We start from the raw sequence: 15,664 nt of genomic DNA on the forward strand, positions 1-15,664 counted from the left end.
GGGGCGGGGGGGAGGGCGCGGTGGCGAAGCCGGTGGTCTGGGGGCCGGTTCCCCGGGGCTCTGTGGCTCCCCTTGAATCGGGCTGAGGGCGGTGCCGGGTGGAGAGCAGCCCCGGCGGGCCGCGTGTCCCATCCCCAGGTGGGGGGGCAGGCCGCGAGGGGGACTGCCCCAGCCGTGCCGTGGGGACCTGTGTTGAGGGTGCTGGGCTGCCGTGAGACCGGAGAGCTGGGGGCCTCTCCCTGCGGCTCCCGCCGATCCCATTCTCTCCTCCTAGCACTGAGCCCCGAAAGCCTCTTGGTCTCCCTCCCGTGTTAGGGAGCGCAGTGTGGAGGCGAAGGCAAGGCCACACAGCCAAGAGCGGGGTTGCACCAGACCTCACATGCCAGGTGGCCGTCGGGGTGCCTCTCCCCTAAGCAGTGCGGGGAGGGTGGCAGGCGGGCCCCAGTGACCTGCTCCCAGGGAGTGGGGGGCAGTGCCAAGGGGAGAGGAAGTAGCTCCAGGCCTGGGTTCGGTGAAAAGGTGATGCTTTATTATATAAAAATCTGCCCCCCCCCCCACGGCTGCACAAGCAGGTGGATCTGTGGCCAACTCTCCGGAAGGACAGCCCTGCGTTCTCTGAGGGCCGCCTGGCCTGCGCGGCGGCGTGGCCGGAGTCCGTGGCCGTGGCAGGGGCCGGGCGGGGGCCCTCACTGGGGGAGGCCCTGCGGCGGGGTGGGCCCTGAGGCGCCCTGCATGTCGGGAGGCCCAGTGTCGTAGCCCAGCTTCCTCATGTCCTTGGTCACCACGTTGAAGAGGAGAGTGACAAAGCCCTGCGAGCGGACTCGGGTCACTGGGAAGAGAAGGGCAGCGTCAGGCAGGCTGCTCTGGGAATAATGTCTCCGCCCCGGCAGTCTCTCCTGTAAAGTGGGAACGACCGGGAGGTCCGGGGGTGGCACCAGGGACAGACGGCCATGGCAGATCCTCCCACCAGGCCCCGGTGGGAGCGGCGCTCGGGGGAGGGGCCTGGGGCTGCCCCCGCCGTCCGTCTGTGTGCCTGGCAGGTGCCTGGCTTCCACCGTGTTTGCTGGGGGTCCGCCTAGTCCCTCCCGGGCTCCGGCTTGCCTGTGGGGGGTGGGGTTGGGGGGATCAGGCTTTACCTTCCCGGCCTTCACCCTGAGCCACCACCTTGGGGTCTGTGTACTCGGGCCGCCGTCCCATGAACCAGCTGGGAAGACAGGAGAACACTGGGTGAGAGGATCCTCGGCCCGGCTATGCCTCAGAGCCGAGACGTGGGCGCTCTCCTGCCCGCAGAAACCAGCAGCCCTCCTCCAAGCCCTGCCCTGGGGACCAGGCCCTGGGCAGAACCTTCCCACGCCCCCTCCCTCTGCCGGGGAAAGGTGCGGCTGGGTGCCACGGGTGGCGTCCACGGAGGCCCGGCAGGCTGCCCCCAGGCCCGGGGCGCTCTGTGCCCCACCCCTCCTCAGCGGCACGCCGAGCTTTCCCATCACGGTCACCCGTGGCTTTGAGGGAGATGTGGGGCTGGGGGCACAGTGGGAGCCCAAGTGGAAATCCCAGAAAGGGCAGTGTGACCCGCTCCATCCTTCCGGAGTTCGGCATTGGCCTCCTTGGGGTGGGCAGAGGGGCCAGGTCTGGGCTCTCAATAGTGTGGGATCCAGGACAAGTCACTTCCCGTCTCTGAAGCCCTGAACCCCAGTTCCTCTCAGCTGTACCTAATGGTAGCTAGCTCACAGGGCTCGAGGTGAAGGCACTCTGTCCTACCAGGTGAGACATTCGTCCGATTATGGTTCTCGTTTCGAGGTTCACGTGCCCCTAGGACGGGCTTGCTCCAGGGTGCCCGACACGATCCTCTCACCCCACCATCGCAGGTGTGCACCTGCCCCTCCCAGCAGCCCCGCTCTGTACCCACCCCCCCAGGCTGAGAGCAGCACGGTGGCGTGCCCCAGGCCCCAGCAGGGCGGTGCAGGACGGTGCGGGCTGCGTGCAGGGGTGCTGTCCCAGGCCTCCGCTCCAGGCCCCGCGGCCTGAGCCAGGGCAGCTCCTTCCCCAGCAGCAGCCGTGCCTCCGGCAATCTGGGTGCACGTTCCCCGCCGGGTGGGCAGACGCGGGCGTCGAGCCGTCCAGGAGCGCCTCCAGCCTGCGCTTTGGGGGTCCTGCTGGGGGAGGCCAGTGATGCAGCTGTGGGCAGCGGGCGCCCCACGGGAAGGAGGCCCCTCGGTCTGTCCGCCGAGGTTCCTGCATCCCCAGGGCAGGCTCCGCCCTGCCTTCCACCCAAGTGGCTGGCCTGGGAGGGCCAGCGGGCCTGCGCTCTGCCCCAGCACCCCAGCGCCCCCACCCTCCCCCCACCAGCAGGCCCTCCAGCTCCGCGCCGGAGTCCCCTGTTGGCTCAGTCCACCCCGACTCGGCCAGCCCCCCGGCCCCCGGGTGCACTCTCTGGCGAGGGCACGGGTGCCACTAGGTGCCGCCCGGGGGCGGGGCTCCGTCCGGGCTTCCGCTGGACAAAGCAGTGGCTGCCCCCTGCTGTCTGCAGGCCGTGGGGACAGCCAGTGGAGGAGGGGGCTCACGGGCTCCCAGCCTCGGGAGGGGGGGTGTGGAGGATTGGGAAGCTGGGGTTCCAGCCAGGGCTGGATGGCAGGCCACTGCCGCTCTGTGCCTCAGTTTCTCGATACAAGGAGGGGGGCGCTCTCCACCTCGTAGGCAGGGGAAGCAGCCACAGAGCCTGGCACAGCCCCACCTCCTCGTACTCAGAGCTCCTGCAGCCACTGCACTGCTCTCTCCTGGGGTCCACAAGCACGGGCCGTTCGGGGTAGGGGCGAGCGTCCAGGCAAGGGCTGAGGCCGGGAAGGACCCCGCGGGCTGGAGGAAGCGAGTCCGGGGGCACGCAGGCAGCGGGGAGGGCCCGAAGTCAGGGGGCAGGAGAACGCAGGGTCTCGCCGCACCCTAGCTGAAGTTAATGCTTGATGTGTTTCTAAGGTTGCGCGTTTAGGAAAAGCATTTTTGTCCCTCTGTGGAGGCGGGGGGCGCTGTCAGGAGCTGGGCAACGGCCCCAGATATCAGGTCCTAGTCCCTTGAACTTGCAAATGTGACTGTATTTGGGAAAAGGATCTTTGCACATGTGACTAAAATAAGGATCTTAAACATGGGGGGGGGTTGTCCTGGATTATCTGGTTGGGCCCTAAATGCCCCAAGTGTCCCTCTAAGAGAGGTGGAGGGAGAGGTGACACAGACAGGGGAGGGGTGACACGTGAGGTCACACACGTGCCCACAGAGGCAGAGACTGGAGTGATGGGCCCCAAGCCAAGGAAGGCCGCAGGCACCAGAAGCTGGAAGAGGCCAGGGGCAGATTCTCCCCAAGAGCCTGGGAGGAGGGGTCGGGGGGGGCAGCCCTGCCGGCGCCTCGATCTCAGCCCACTGACGCTGACTCTGGCCTGGCAGACAATAAATTTCTGTCGTTGACGCCGTCGAGTTTGCGGTCACTGCTTACAGCGGCCCCGGGAACTAACACAGGGCTGAGTGGAGGAGGGCAGGCCGGGTGGGCTGGGCGAGGGCTGGCCTCCACCGACGGGCTCTGGGAAGATTGGGATCCAGCTGCCTTCGCTCATCAGACCTTTCCCCAGCGTCCCAACGGCAAGCACACGCCTCGCCCGGGGGAGACCGCCCCGGCCCCGGGCTGCTAGCCCCAGGCACCGGCAGAAGCACCCAGAAACTTCTCCAGCACTGAGACCCTTTCCTCAGAGGGCTGTGGCCCCGAGACCCGAGCTTCCCTGGGAGCCGCGGGGCTTAGAGCAGCGTGGACGCCCCGGCAGGACATCGGCGTGGGCTCAAAGCCCTTAACCTCCCTCTACCCGCTGACGGGCACAGCCCCCATTTTCCCCACAGTCCTTGGCTGGGTGTGGTCCCCTCTAGCTGACGCTGGCCCAGGGCACCTTCCCACCACGGCGGCCTCCCAGGGGGCCTTCGAGGGGCGGCGGGCTGCCAGATTCTCCCCTCCAGGCCTCTTAACTCAGTGAGGCTTCCTCGGCGCAGGCCCAACGCTGGCCCTCTGCCCCACAGGGCTCCGGCCAAGGCCCACCCCAAAACTGGCCAGGCCTGCAAGGGGCTGCTCGTCAGCTGCCACCTGGGCACCCAGGTGGTCCTCCATTCCCCCCCCACCCCCGCCCCCATCCCGGCTGTGAACAGAGGGCCCATTCCCGGCTGACCCAGCGGGGAGCAGTGGTGGCTTGCAGCCGAGCTAAGCGGACAGAAGCTTCTATCCCCAGCCTCGAGGCAGTCAGCCGGCCCTCTAAGCTTAGATGCGGATGTGGTAAGGGGCAAGAGGTTCCCTGCCTGGTGTCTCCCCCACACTCCCCTTGCTCACCACCCACCAGCGACAGCCCGTCCTTGTTGGCTCCGCACCCAGGAAGCCCGTGGACCTTGCACTGTTTCCTACGCCTGGAATGTTCCCTCCCCAGATCGCCCACACTGGCCCTTACCTCCACTCTCGTTTCTGCTCAGACATCACCTCCTCCAAGAGGCCCCCACATGTGAGGCATTTCCAAACTGATAGAAATTGCCCGGCAGGATTCCTTTCGGCTCCTACTGCTGTATCCTCTCGTGTCCTACCTTTTTAATGCCCTATTATGTCATGAGCATTTCCCCATCCGACGAGAGCTTTTGCTCTGCTCTGACACAAAGACCACAAGAGCATAAAGGTGCACGGCCTCATGCAGTTGGAACAGCGGCTGAAGGGAGCCCAGCGACCCTTGGACATCCCACAGTCCCCCGCTTCCATGGGCCCCAGAGACAGAGCAGTCGGGAGATCCGACGAGGGAGGGCCAGGGACACCCCTCCCTCCCTCCACTCTGACCACGTAGGTCAGAAGCAGGCGCTGGGGGAGACATGTAGAAAACTCACCTTGTAAACTTCTGCAGTTTAGACGTGGATTCGGGGACAAACATGGGGATGGTCCTTTTGTGCCTGAAACAAACGTTTTTCCGGACCGATGTGCTGACTAACAGAAAAGTGGGACTTTCTGAGCCTCCGGCGAGCCGGAGCGGTGGATCAGGCAATGCCAAGTCCAAGCCAAGGCCAGGCGGGCCGGCTGCCCGCACCCGCTGTGCGGCGCTGGGAGCGAGGTGCAGAAAACGGCCCAGAGTCCCTGCGAGTCTTGTTTCTTGTAAAGGCTCAGGAGGGTGCTGGGGTACAACCATCACAGCTGGGGTCCCGGCTCCCACTGGGGCCCTCAGAAGCCCTGTCCCCCACGTGTCCGAATCCTCCACCATCTCCAAGGCCCCGTTTGGGTGCCCTTCCTCCAGCAAGCCCCTGGCGATGCCCGGAACCTTACCCCCGCTGCGGCCCCCTGCCCCAGTCCTGCCCTCTGAGCCTGGGGTCCTGCCCCTCACCGCCCCAGCCCCTGCCTCCTCCCCACATCTTGCACTCTCTGTCTCAGCAACAATGCGCACAGCATTTGGCTGTTCCTCCATCTTCCTCCACCTTCTCCAGGCAAACTCGTGTCCTCGGCGCCCCAGAATACCCTGTCTATACCTGCCACTGTGCTTAACGAAAGACAGTTGCGTCTCTCCATCTGTGTCTACTCCTCTGGGGGCTCCTGAGGAAGGCCCCATGTGGTCACATACGACACCAGCGGGAGCTGGGCACATGGGGGCATCAGTGAGCGCTCGTGGGACAGAGCGGGGGCAGAAACAGGAGGGGACTGAGCGTCTGAATTGTAACCCCAAACTGCCTGCGAACTATCTGTCGCTGGACCCAGCCCCTCGCGGGGCCTCCAACACTCCCTGCACCCACCTGCTGTTCGGGTGGCAGTCTTGGCCTCACCCACGTGGGCCTCTTCCCAGATATGGGCTCCAACCCCCCTCGCCCCCCGCCCCCAAGCCCTGCTGCCCAGGCCCGTGGGGACCCCAGCACACTGCTAGCCTAGGGGTGAAGTCTGTCCCAGGAAAAGCCCTGCGCGGGGGCGGGGGGGGTGCCCTGGTCCTAAGCCAGCATGGCCCAGCAAGGGATGGACTGTGGCCCAGGGAGCCGGGCACAGCCAGAACCCACCTGCCGGGCGAGAAAGGCACGTGCACGGCCCCGTAGCCTCGGACCACATCGTTCCCGAACACGTCTGGTCCGTACACACTGAGCACGATCTGTGGCCCTTGGGAAGAACAAGACAAGGTGTCAGCGGGCGGGGTAACTCAGGGGAAGGTGCAGGGCAGAGAACGGAAGCCGACATGGGACCCCCCCCTTCTCCGCTAAGGGCTTCTGCCGACACAGAATCTGGGGAGGAGGGCGGAGACAGCAGTGGGGAGCATGGTCTGCCACCTGCCGGCAAGGCCCCCTGCTCAGCCCGGAGTCACAGGGCCGGGATGCCCCGCAGATCCTGTACCTTGACGACACAGGGAGGGCCCCTGAAGGCACTTTTCTCCTCTGCGTGAGGCACAGGGACCCAGCTGGGAAGTGAGTAAAGGGGCCGCTTCTCGGGAGCTTCCTTTCTGATACAGGTGGTCAGATTCAAGCGCATACCGCACGGGCTCACGGGCCACAGGGGCTGGCTTTGGGGTGCTGCGGGGGAGGTCAGAGGGAAAGACCTTCCGTGCACTTTCGTTTAAATGACCACCGATCCCACCGGGGAGGCGCTGATAGGCGGCAGGCGAGCTTCCAGGCTGACCTGTGGCCTGTGGGACGGGCCTCAGGCCATCAATCACCTCACCTCCCAGCCTCTCGGGTCCCTCACCTCTGACGGAGAGTAGCGCCTGATGCAGGGCAAGTGCTCCGTGAGTGTTAGGGACGGTTTGGGCCCTTCCCATCACTCCCCCTCCCCCAGAGGTAGCCCCTATTCTGACTTGATGAAAGCATGTCTTCTAAAGCTTCCCCACCAAAGAATGCATCCCAAACATGGTACTTTGGTTTTACCCATTTTTTTTTAATTTCTTTTTTAAAAGACGTACTTATTTGACAGAGACACAGCAAGAGAGGGAACACAAGCAGGGGGAGCGGGAGAGGGAGAAGCAGGCTTCCCGCCGAGCCGGGAGCCCGATGCAGGGGCTCGATCCCAGGACCCTGGGATCATGACCTGAGCTGAAGGCAGACGCTTAACGACTGAGCCACCCAGGCATCCCTACTCATCTTTTTTTTTAAAGATTTTATTTATTTACTTAATTTTGAGAGAGAGCAAGAGCAAGAGTGAGCGAGCGAGCGAGCAAGGGGAGGGGCAGAGGGAGAAGGAGAGAATCCCAAGCGGACTCCATGCTGAGCCGAAACTAAGAGTCAGACACTTAACCGCCTGAGCCACCCCAATGCCCTGGTTTTACCTAATTTTTTTTTTAATTTATACGAATGGAATCATATAGTGTATTGGCATCCAGCTTCTTTATTGCAACATCATGTTTGTGAGATTTGTTCGAACTGTGTCATGTAGGGGATTGTCGCTCGTTCTCAATGCTAGAGAACCTTTTTTTTTTCTTTTTTTTTTTTGGTCAGAGAGCGAGCGAGGGCACAAGCAGTGGGAGCGGCAGGCAGAGGGAGAGGCACGCTCCCCGCTGAGCAGGGAGCCCAATATGGGACTCGATCCCATGACTGGGATCATGACCCGAGCCGAAGGCAGACGCTTAACCTACTGAGCCACCCAGGCGTTCCCCTCCCCGCCCCCTTTTTTAAATTTATTAACACTGGAGTAAACATTCTAGCTCTGGACCAACCGCAAGGACTTGGTTCGCTCCAGTGCCGACGGACATGTGGGTAGTCTCTCCTTGGGGGGCCCCCCGGGTGCTGAGGCTATGAGCTCGCTGCCACTCTCATTCAAGCTCTTGCCCACACGTGCACACGTCCCAGGAGGAGCCGCACAGGGTATGCGGACGCTCGGTCTGCAAAGATAACGCGGAGCGGTCTTCCAAAGGGGTCGGATCACCCCCCTCACGCCACATCCTCACAGTGCTGGGGGTCCTCGGTCTCCCTGACTGGAGCTATTCCGGGGGCAGCTTCCCGTAGCCTGCCTTCGCGTCTGCCTTCACTGCAATCTTTCTCACTAAAATAAAGACCTTGCTCTGTTTCTCCATCACTCGGACGTCCTCCTTCGTGAAGTACCTGCTCAGTCTCTCGCCCGTATTTCTACGAGATGAGTCTTTTCCTCATTGACGTGCAGTGTGTATGGGTGTGAATTCCGTGGCCTGTCTTTTGAGCTGTGTTATATTTTGATATGATTGTAAAGGAATTCTTTTTAAAATATCATTTTTGAATCACTTTTTGTGCACAAGAGAATACATATTCTATTTATTTTTATACGAAAAGCCACTGGGTTTTGTCTATCTCCTATCTGGCATTCATGCCAATTTATTATTTCTCGTAACTTATCTGTAGGTTATTTTGCAAATTCTACATACATAATGTCACCTGTGAAACAACAGTTTTCGGGCGCCTGGGTGGCTCAGGTGGTTAAGCGTCTGCCTTCAGCTCAGGTCACGGTCCCGGGGTCCTGGGACCGATCCCCACATGGGCTGCCTACTCCCTGCTTGGCAGGGAGCCTGCTTCTCCCTCTCCCCTGCTCGTGCTCTCTCTCTCGAATAAATAAAATCTTTTTTTTTTTTTTTTAAAGGACATATTCTTGGGCGCCTGGGTGGCTCAGATGGTTAAGCGTCTGCCTTCGGCTCAGGTCATGATCCCAGGGTCCTGGGATCGAGTCCCACATCGGGCTCCCTGCTCCTTGGGAGCCTGCTTCTCCCTCTGCTTCTCTCTCTCTCTCTCTCTCTCCCCTCCTCTGTCTCTCATGAATAAATAAATAAAATCTTAAAAAAAAAAAAAGGACATATTCTTCCTAATTCTTATGCCTTTCGTTTGTGGTGGTGGCCACAAGGAAATCTTTCACCATTTCACTTAGAAAAGGTGATGTCTGCTCTAAATTTTTTGTAGATAGCCCTTATCAAATTAAGAAAGTTTCCTTCTAGGAGCGCCTGGGTGGCTCAGTCAGTTGGGGGTCCAACTCTTGATCTCAGCCCAGGTCTTGATCTCAGCTCAGGGGTTGTGAGTTCTGGCCCCGCATCAGGCTCCACACAGGGCATGGAGCCTAGTTTAAAAAAAAAAAGGAAAGTTTCCTTTTATTCCTAGTTTGCTAAGTGTTTATCATGAATGGATGTTGACTTTTATCACGGTTTCTACATTTATGGGGATGATCGTGACTCTCCTTTTTAAAGCACTGAATCACGTTGGTTGATTTCAGATATTATATAAGCTTTGTATTTCTGGAATAAACCATACTTGTTCATGAAGTATTATCCCTTTTACATCCTACTAGACTTGGCTTATGAATATTTTATTTGGGAGTTTTTGCAACGGTGTTCAAGGTCTGGAACAATCCAGAGCTGGGCTGCTCCCAGTTCCCCCTTCCTCCCAGGGTGCAGCAAGCACTTCAAGCTCTCCGTCCAGGTTGCAGGGATTTTCCTGATTCTTGCACCCCGAGCCCAGGGCAGCTGTCAAAACCCTCGATCAGCCTCTCGATCACGTCTGGTGGAGTGAGCAAATACTCCCAGGGGCGATGTGAGTGGGATCACATCTCTAGAGGTCTGTTTTCTCCTGGATCTTGGCCTGGCAAATCTCCCAATACTTTGCTAGCTCTCTGATGCCTGTGAATAGTTGTGTTTTGTTTTCGCTTTTTAATACTGTATTTGCCCCTGCTAGCCCTCCTCAGCAGCAGGAGACTGGTCCATAATCTAGTGCCCTGGTCCAGGAAGCCTACGGAAGCATTCTTACTCATGGATAATGACAAGGAGGACCACCAGGCAGCCCCTGCTCCAGAACCCCCGCACCCGGCAAGCCGAGGCCCCAAGCCACATGCAGCAGAAAGGCCCAGACTATGAAATCAGATGGACCTGAAATCCAATCCACGCTCAGCTGCTAGATATAAAGCTGAAGGCAAATGATGTTACTTTTTGGCATCAGTTTCCTAATGTGAGAAAAGAAACGCAGCGCAATCTCTCCACCACATGGGATTAGGAAGCTAGTCCAAGCCCACCCGGGGCGAGTATTCATGGTGCCAGCCAGGGCCGCAGGCTGGGGCTCCACCTGATACACTCGGAGCTTCCTCAAGGTCAACTCTACCGCCTGTCCACGAACTGGGAGGATGGGTAGGGTGGCGGGGGAAAGTAGAGGGAAACGGCCAGGTGGGAAGAGAGCACAGGACGGGGCTGGCACAAGGGCCCAGGGGACGGGCAGAGAGGACCTGGGAGCGGAGGGCGCCACCCCCCCACCCCCCCCACCCCCCCCACCCCCCGTGTCCCTGGGGGCCCCTGCAGACTCACAGCCATAGGGGTTGGTGCTCTTAAAGGTGACGTCGATGGGGAAGTTCCACACCAGTGCTCGCCGCACATCCTGGCTCTTGGATGTGATCTGTGAGATGCCCTCCTCCAGACCCTGTGAGGACAGGGACCGAGACAGCTGGTGCCCATGCTCCGAATGCACGGCCCTCCCCTGATCTGGGCGCGCAGGTTGGGGGGCTGTTTTCCTCACTACCTTCTGCCAACACACCAGCTTCGCACAACTGGAACCCTGAGGGGCCGGAGCAGCTCCTAGGTCTCTCCAGGCCTCGTCTCATTAGAGCTGGCTGGCCTCGAGAGGCGGCCCGGGCATGGGTTCTCATCCCGTCGCCCGAGGAAGCGGCTCCGCAGGGCGTTTCCCACTGGTCACTGATTCCCCCGGACGTGCCGCAGCCGTGCACGCGTGCACGCCACCTTCTGTACCAGGGAGCAGCGCCGACTCTCTGTCGTACTCCGCCCCCCAACCCATTCGTAGCTCCCCTGCCGAACAAAACCCCGGGAACAAGCTGTCCATACTCACTGGCTCCCATTCCTTCTCTGCTTTCCTTTCGAGAACCCACTTCAGTCTGACTACAGGCTCCCGCTCTACTGGAGTGTTTTTGGCGAGGAGCACCAGTGACCGCAGCGTTGCTGGACCTGCGGACATTTCTCTGTCCTCAGTTTACCTGACTCAGCAGCAGCACTGGCCACACTCCCCCTGCCTGGTTTCTGGGACACCACGTCTTTGGGTCTTTCCTCCTCACAGGGGGCTCCCAGTGTCGCTCTCCCCTCTGTGCGGGAGCATCTCGGGGCTGCCCACGTGGTCTGCGTGTGGCTGATTCCCAAACCCGTGTCCCCTGTCCCCAGCCTGGTCCTCACCTCTGACCTCCAGAGGACAGGGGCCCCGCCTCCGCTGGCGACCCTGCACCTCCGCCCGGGTATCGAGCCGGAACCTCAACCTCAACCCACGCCAGGCGGAGCTCTGGAAAGTTCTCCCAGATCTGCTCTACCCAGTCTTCTCATCGAATGGCAGCTCTGCTCCCAAGTGCCCGGGCTCAGAAGCCTGGTGTTATTCTTAACTCCTCTCTCTCATGCTCCGCATCTGTCCAAGAGGAAACCGTGTTGCCTCCGCCTTCAAAATGTATTGGAAAGTGCAGCGCCCCAGTGCCGCGCCTTGTCTCCGTGCTGTCTCTGCTCCTCCGTTTCTGGTAACAGTCCGCGGTCTCCCTATCTGGCCCCTGCTCCCCCATCTACTCTGGACACAGCAGCCAGAGGGAGCGATGGAAAATACAAGGTGGGTCACCGTCTCTGTTCCAGACCCTCGGAGGGGTCCCGCGTCACCCTGTGTGAGGCTGGGGTCCTTACTGTGCCTGTGTCGTCCGCGGCCTGCCTCATCTTCACCACACTGCCCCCCCCCCCCCCCCCCCCCCCCCCGGCTTCAGCCGCAGCCACGCTCCTCCCTGCTCACGCTCTTCACGGGCCACACCAGCCCCCTCCCTGCTCCTCAAGCGCGCCAGGCACACTCCCGCCTCAGGGCCCGTGCACCTCTCCTCCTTCCGCCTGCAGAGCCCTTTGCACGGACTTCCACTCGGCTCTTTCCCTCACTTCCTTCAGCTCTGGACCCAAAGTTACCTTCTCAGGGAGGCCTTCCCTGGCCCCCTTACCTAGATTCCAGTTTCTCTCTATCCTCCGCACCTCCCTTCCTGACTCTACTTTCTCCTCGGCACGTTTTACTAGAACACACTGGAACATTAGTACTTATTGTCCGTCTCGCCCCACAGGGATGTGCACTCCACGAAGGCCGGGACTCCCGTCTGGCTGTCTGGGGGAGTCAGAGCGCTCTGAGGCAAGCCTGGCAAGGAGAGCTTCTGTTCTGCCTTCTGACTCCCCAGAGCCCTCCCCACGGGCTGGGGGAGGGACAGAGGGCCCGGCTACTTCCGGGCTGCCCACGCACCCCTCTTTGCCGCCATGTGCAAGTTCCCAGGACAGGGAACGTGAGCGAGCACGGCTTTGATCGGGGCTGCATTCCCCGCTCCAGCTTTACCAGGAACAAAGTCATGCTTGGAACCCCCTGAACTCAGTGTCTACCTCTCCACGGGCTCTGAACTGGGAGGGGAAGGGGCACGGTGGACACCTTCGGAACCCCCATCAGTCATGGAGGCTGTGAGTAAGGGAGGCCCGAGAGCCCAGCTTACCGCCGTGGGGGCCCAGTCCTGGCCATACACAAAGCAGTACTTGCAGTAGAGATCATCATACTCTGGAAACTGTGGGAAGAAGCACACACAGCTTCTGTTCACGGAGACCCATGGTGAGGCCGACGCGTTGGCTAGGTAAGGGCAACCGACAGAAATTCTGAACACCAGGCACCTGGGGTGGGGTCTAAGAAACAGCCAGGAATGAGGACATGGGGTGCAGCAGAGGGGCTGGGGCCCGAGATGTGGGAGTCCAAGGGAGAGTCCCAGGCTGCTACCACCCTTGAGCCTTTGCCCGGGCTCTGGCTTCTGTCTGGCATGCCCTTCCCATTCCTCCATCTGCCAAACTCCTATTTGTCCTTCAAAACCTACCTTCCAGGGAGCCCGCCCTAACTTCCAGGATGCTTTAAGCACCCCCCGCCGCCGGCAACCCCCATCCTGGCTCTGTCAGCCGCTGGTCCCTCCCTCCATCAAAGCTTTGATGGCTTGTTCATTTCTGTTGACCCCATTTGACTGTGTGCAGGGAACAAGTGTGATGATGCTTTGGGGTCCCCAGTGCCTGGCACAAGGGTGGGCACAGAGGAGGTCCAAGGGAATGGTGCCAAAGTGAAAGGATGCTGTCGGGACATAAAGCCTACACAGGGCTGGAGCTCAAGGCCTGGAGAGAGGGAGGTTCTGGTTTCAGAACCCAGTGGGAGGCACAGCGGGGCTGGCATGGGTGCTGACAATGCAGAGAGACGTGATCCAGCCCAGCCAAGGGCCCTAAATGGCCCAGGAGAGGGGAAGGCAGTCGACACTAGGCCAAGGGGCAGGTGGACAGGGTGGGAGTATGGGGATGTAATCCCGATGAAACAGGAAGGCAAGAGAGACCCAGAGCTTTACCCAAACCATCTCACTGAATCCTCACAATAATATAATAAACACCATCTTCCAACAGCCTGGAAGGGTAATGCAGCAGAGTTTTGGCGGCAGGCAGACCCGGGTTCCGATCTCAGCTTTGCCAACTCCCTTTGGGCAAGTGTTCCCATCTGTAAAATGGGGATGCTAGTAATGCCCACTTCACAGGGCTGCTGGGAGGGCTGAATGATCAGTCCTGGGCGCCAAGTCTGGCACAGAGCGAATTCATGGTGAACATATCTATGTATATATCTAAATATGACAAACGGTTCTTATAAAGTGTAGGAGATGGAGAGTAGCGTCCGCTTCTGTCAGACTGGACAGACCCTCCCTGGATCTTTCCACCACCACCACCACCATCGTTGGATCCGATTCACCAGCTCACCTCCGTTCTAGCCCAAATTCAGGAATCGGAGGGTTCAGAGGGCGGAGCACTTGAGGACCGAGGCCCCCCGTCCCGGTCGAGCCTCGGCTCCTCCCCTTACACCCGCGTTAGGCTCCTGCCCGTGACTCAACCCACTGGACACAATCCGAACCCGGGCTCACAGGCTTGGCCGAGCGTGTCCTCGGCACGAGCTCAACCTCTCGAGGCCTGTTTCCACCCGCGCATACTGGGGCTGAGGATTCGCAGGCAAGCCTCTCAACTGCTGGTTCCCCTCCCCCCGCCTAACCGAGGGAGACAAGAGGCTCGGAGGAACCACGCGCCTCTCCGGGGCCACGCAGCGGCCCCGGAGGTCGCGGGATGGGTCCCCGGGGAGACTGAGGGCAGGGCGGGCGAGGTCCACGGCCGCTCACCTGGGCGCTCTCCACCTGCCCGTTGACCATGAGTAGGAAGACGCTGGGACTCGCGGCCGCCATGGCTAGGCTGGGGGCGCCAGGAAACGACCCAGGCTCCGCGCGGGGTTGCTAAGAGGCGCCGGGTTTCCCTGGAAACCGACGGCGTGGCGCGTGGGACATGTTTCTTGGGACGGGACCTTCGCTAAGGCAAGTGCGTGTGTGCGGCAGTGCGCAGGCGCAGCCGGCGGCGGCGGCGGCGGCGGCTGGGGGCGGGGCTTTGGAGGGCGGGGCTCCGCAGCCCTGACCCTCTCCGGAGAACTCGGACGCCGGAGCGTGGGCCTGTTGTGTGGAATCTAGCCGCGCCGCCCGGTCCGGTCACACCCGCGGGGAGTGTGTGTCCACTCGGCCTCGGCCCCGCCCGCCCCGAAGCGCGGAGGCGCTCCCTGACTCAGGCCGGCCGGAAGCCAAGTGATGCAGGCGCCCTCCGCCACGAGATGGCGCTGTGGCGCTACCCGGAGGACGGCGGCGGGGGCGCGCGGAGGGGGGGCCCGCGGGGCGCAGGTGGATCCACCACCGCCCTTCGGGGGTTCGCGCGCGAAGGCCTCGAGTCAGGCCGCCCGGGTTCTGGAGAGTCCCCAGCTGGGGCCCAGCAGCTGCCTGCGTCGGGTCAGGGGGATGCCCCCCCCCAAAGTTTATTAAACAAATTTGGGAGGGACCTCAACAAACCTTTAGTCCAAGCCACGGCTCTTTAATGTGAAGGGGGGGCAACAGGCCCACAAGCCGTCGGAAGAAGAGTGAGCCAGAATCCACAGCTCTGCCGGGATAATGTTCAAAGAAGTTACTCCCCGGCCGCCCCGAGTAGGTCGTAGCTTCTGTTAACAGGGCGATCCTGTTCCTCTTAGCACTCACCATGGGTTGCATTTGCACATTTATTACTGTCATGTCTCGGGCTGATGCTTGCCTCCCCTCCCCTAGACAGCCGGCCTGTTCCATGAGCCCAGGGGCCCCACGCTGACCTTGTGTTCTGGTTGCCTGGCACACTGGAAGCCCTGGTAACAGTGTTGGATGAATGAATAATTGAATACCTCGCCATTACTCAAAGAAGAAGCCGATTCAGAGAGGGGAGGTGGGTGGGCTACGGTCACAGCAGCAGGTAAGTAGCTGAATCAGGGTTCACACCCAGGACCTCACAGGCTAAAGAGCCCCAGTGCCTCCTCTCTCTGGTCCCGGGCCAGGCCCAAGGGCGCTTCTTGGCAGGGCCTCCGAAAGTGGCATTAGAGACCTTCTCTCTGATCCAGGAAATGAAGGGATGCACAGGTGTGTAGACTTCCCAGAGGCCAGGCCCCCAACGGGGACCCCAGGTCATGACGCCCTGCAGCAGCTAGCTGCTAGCTTGGAAGCCGACGAGGGGGCTCCCTTCAGACACCTGTGCAGGAGAGGGAAGGAGGAGTCAAAGGCAGCCCGGACCCACTGACCACTCCCGGAAAGGTGAGCAGAGACAACTGGATAGGGGAGGGGGGGCTGTGGGCAGCCAGG

General features: G+C 60.9%; 1 protein-coding gene across 2 annotated transcripts; it reads right to left on the reverse strand.

The window, feature by feature from the left end:
• Positions 1–559: 559 nt before the first annotated feature.
• On the reverse strand, positions 560–14,331 carry B9D1 (B9 domain containing 1). 2 transcript variants are annotated; one of them, XM_028089449.2, is made up of 7 exons: positions 14,147–14,331; positions 12,458–12,526; positions 10,269–10,380; positions 6,037–6,133; positions 4,891–4,953; positions 1,137–1,204; positions 560–829 (listed from the first exon to the last, which is right to left on the reverse strand). In XM_028089449.2, exons 1-7 carry the CDS (start codon positions 14,207–14,209, stop codon positions 687–689), a joined length of 615 nt encoding a protein of 204 aa, XP_027945250.1. In that variant the 5' UTR covers positions 14,210–14,331; the 3' UTR covers positions 560–686. The 2 variants fall into 2 exon arrangements, with proteins under 2 accessions (XP_027945250.1, XP_027945251.1); XM_028089450.2 differs by having other exon boundaries at positions 741–896.
• Between the last annotated feature and the right edge of the window lie 1,333 nt (positions 14,332–15,664).

The sequence above is a fragment of the Eumetopias jubatus genome, unplaced genomic scaffold, assembly GCF_037043125.1.
Source record: "Eumetopias jubatus isolate StellerSeaLion01/CBP00866 unplaced genomic scaffold, mEumJub1_p1.0 scaffold_10, whole genome shotgun sequence".
Lineage (NCBI taxonomy): Eukaryota > Metazoa > Chordata > Mammalia > Carnivora > Otariidae > Eumetopias > Eumetopias jubatus.

Coding starts and splice junctions, on each gene's coding strand:
- B9D1 (XM_028089449.2), bottom strand. CDS start 14,209: ATGGCGGCCGCGAGTCCCAGCGTCTTCCTACTCATGGTCAACGGGCAG. Junction 6,134..10,268: donor GAGCACCAACCCCTATGGCT/GTGAGTCTGCAG, acceptor GTTCTTCCCAAG/GGCCACAGATCGTGCTCAGT. Junction 4,954..6,036: donor GTGCCTTTCTCGCCCGGCAG/GTGGGTTCTGGC, acceptor CGTTTGTTTCAG/GCACAAAAGGACCATCCCCA.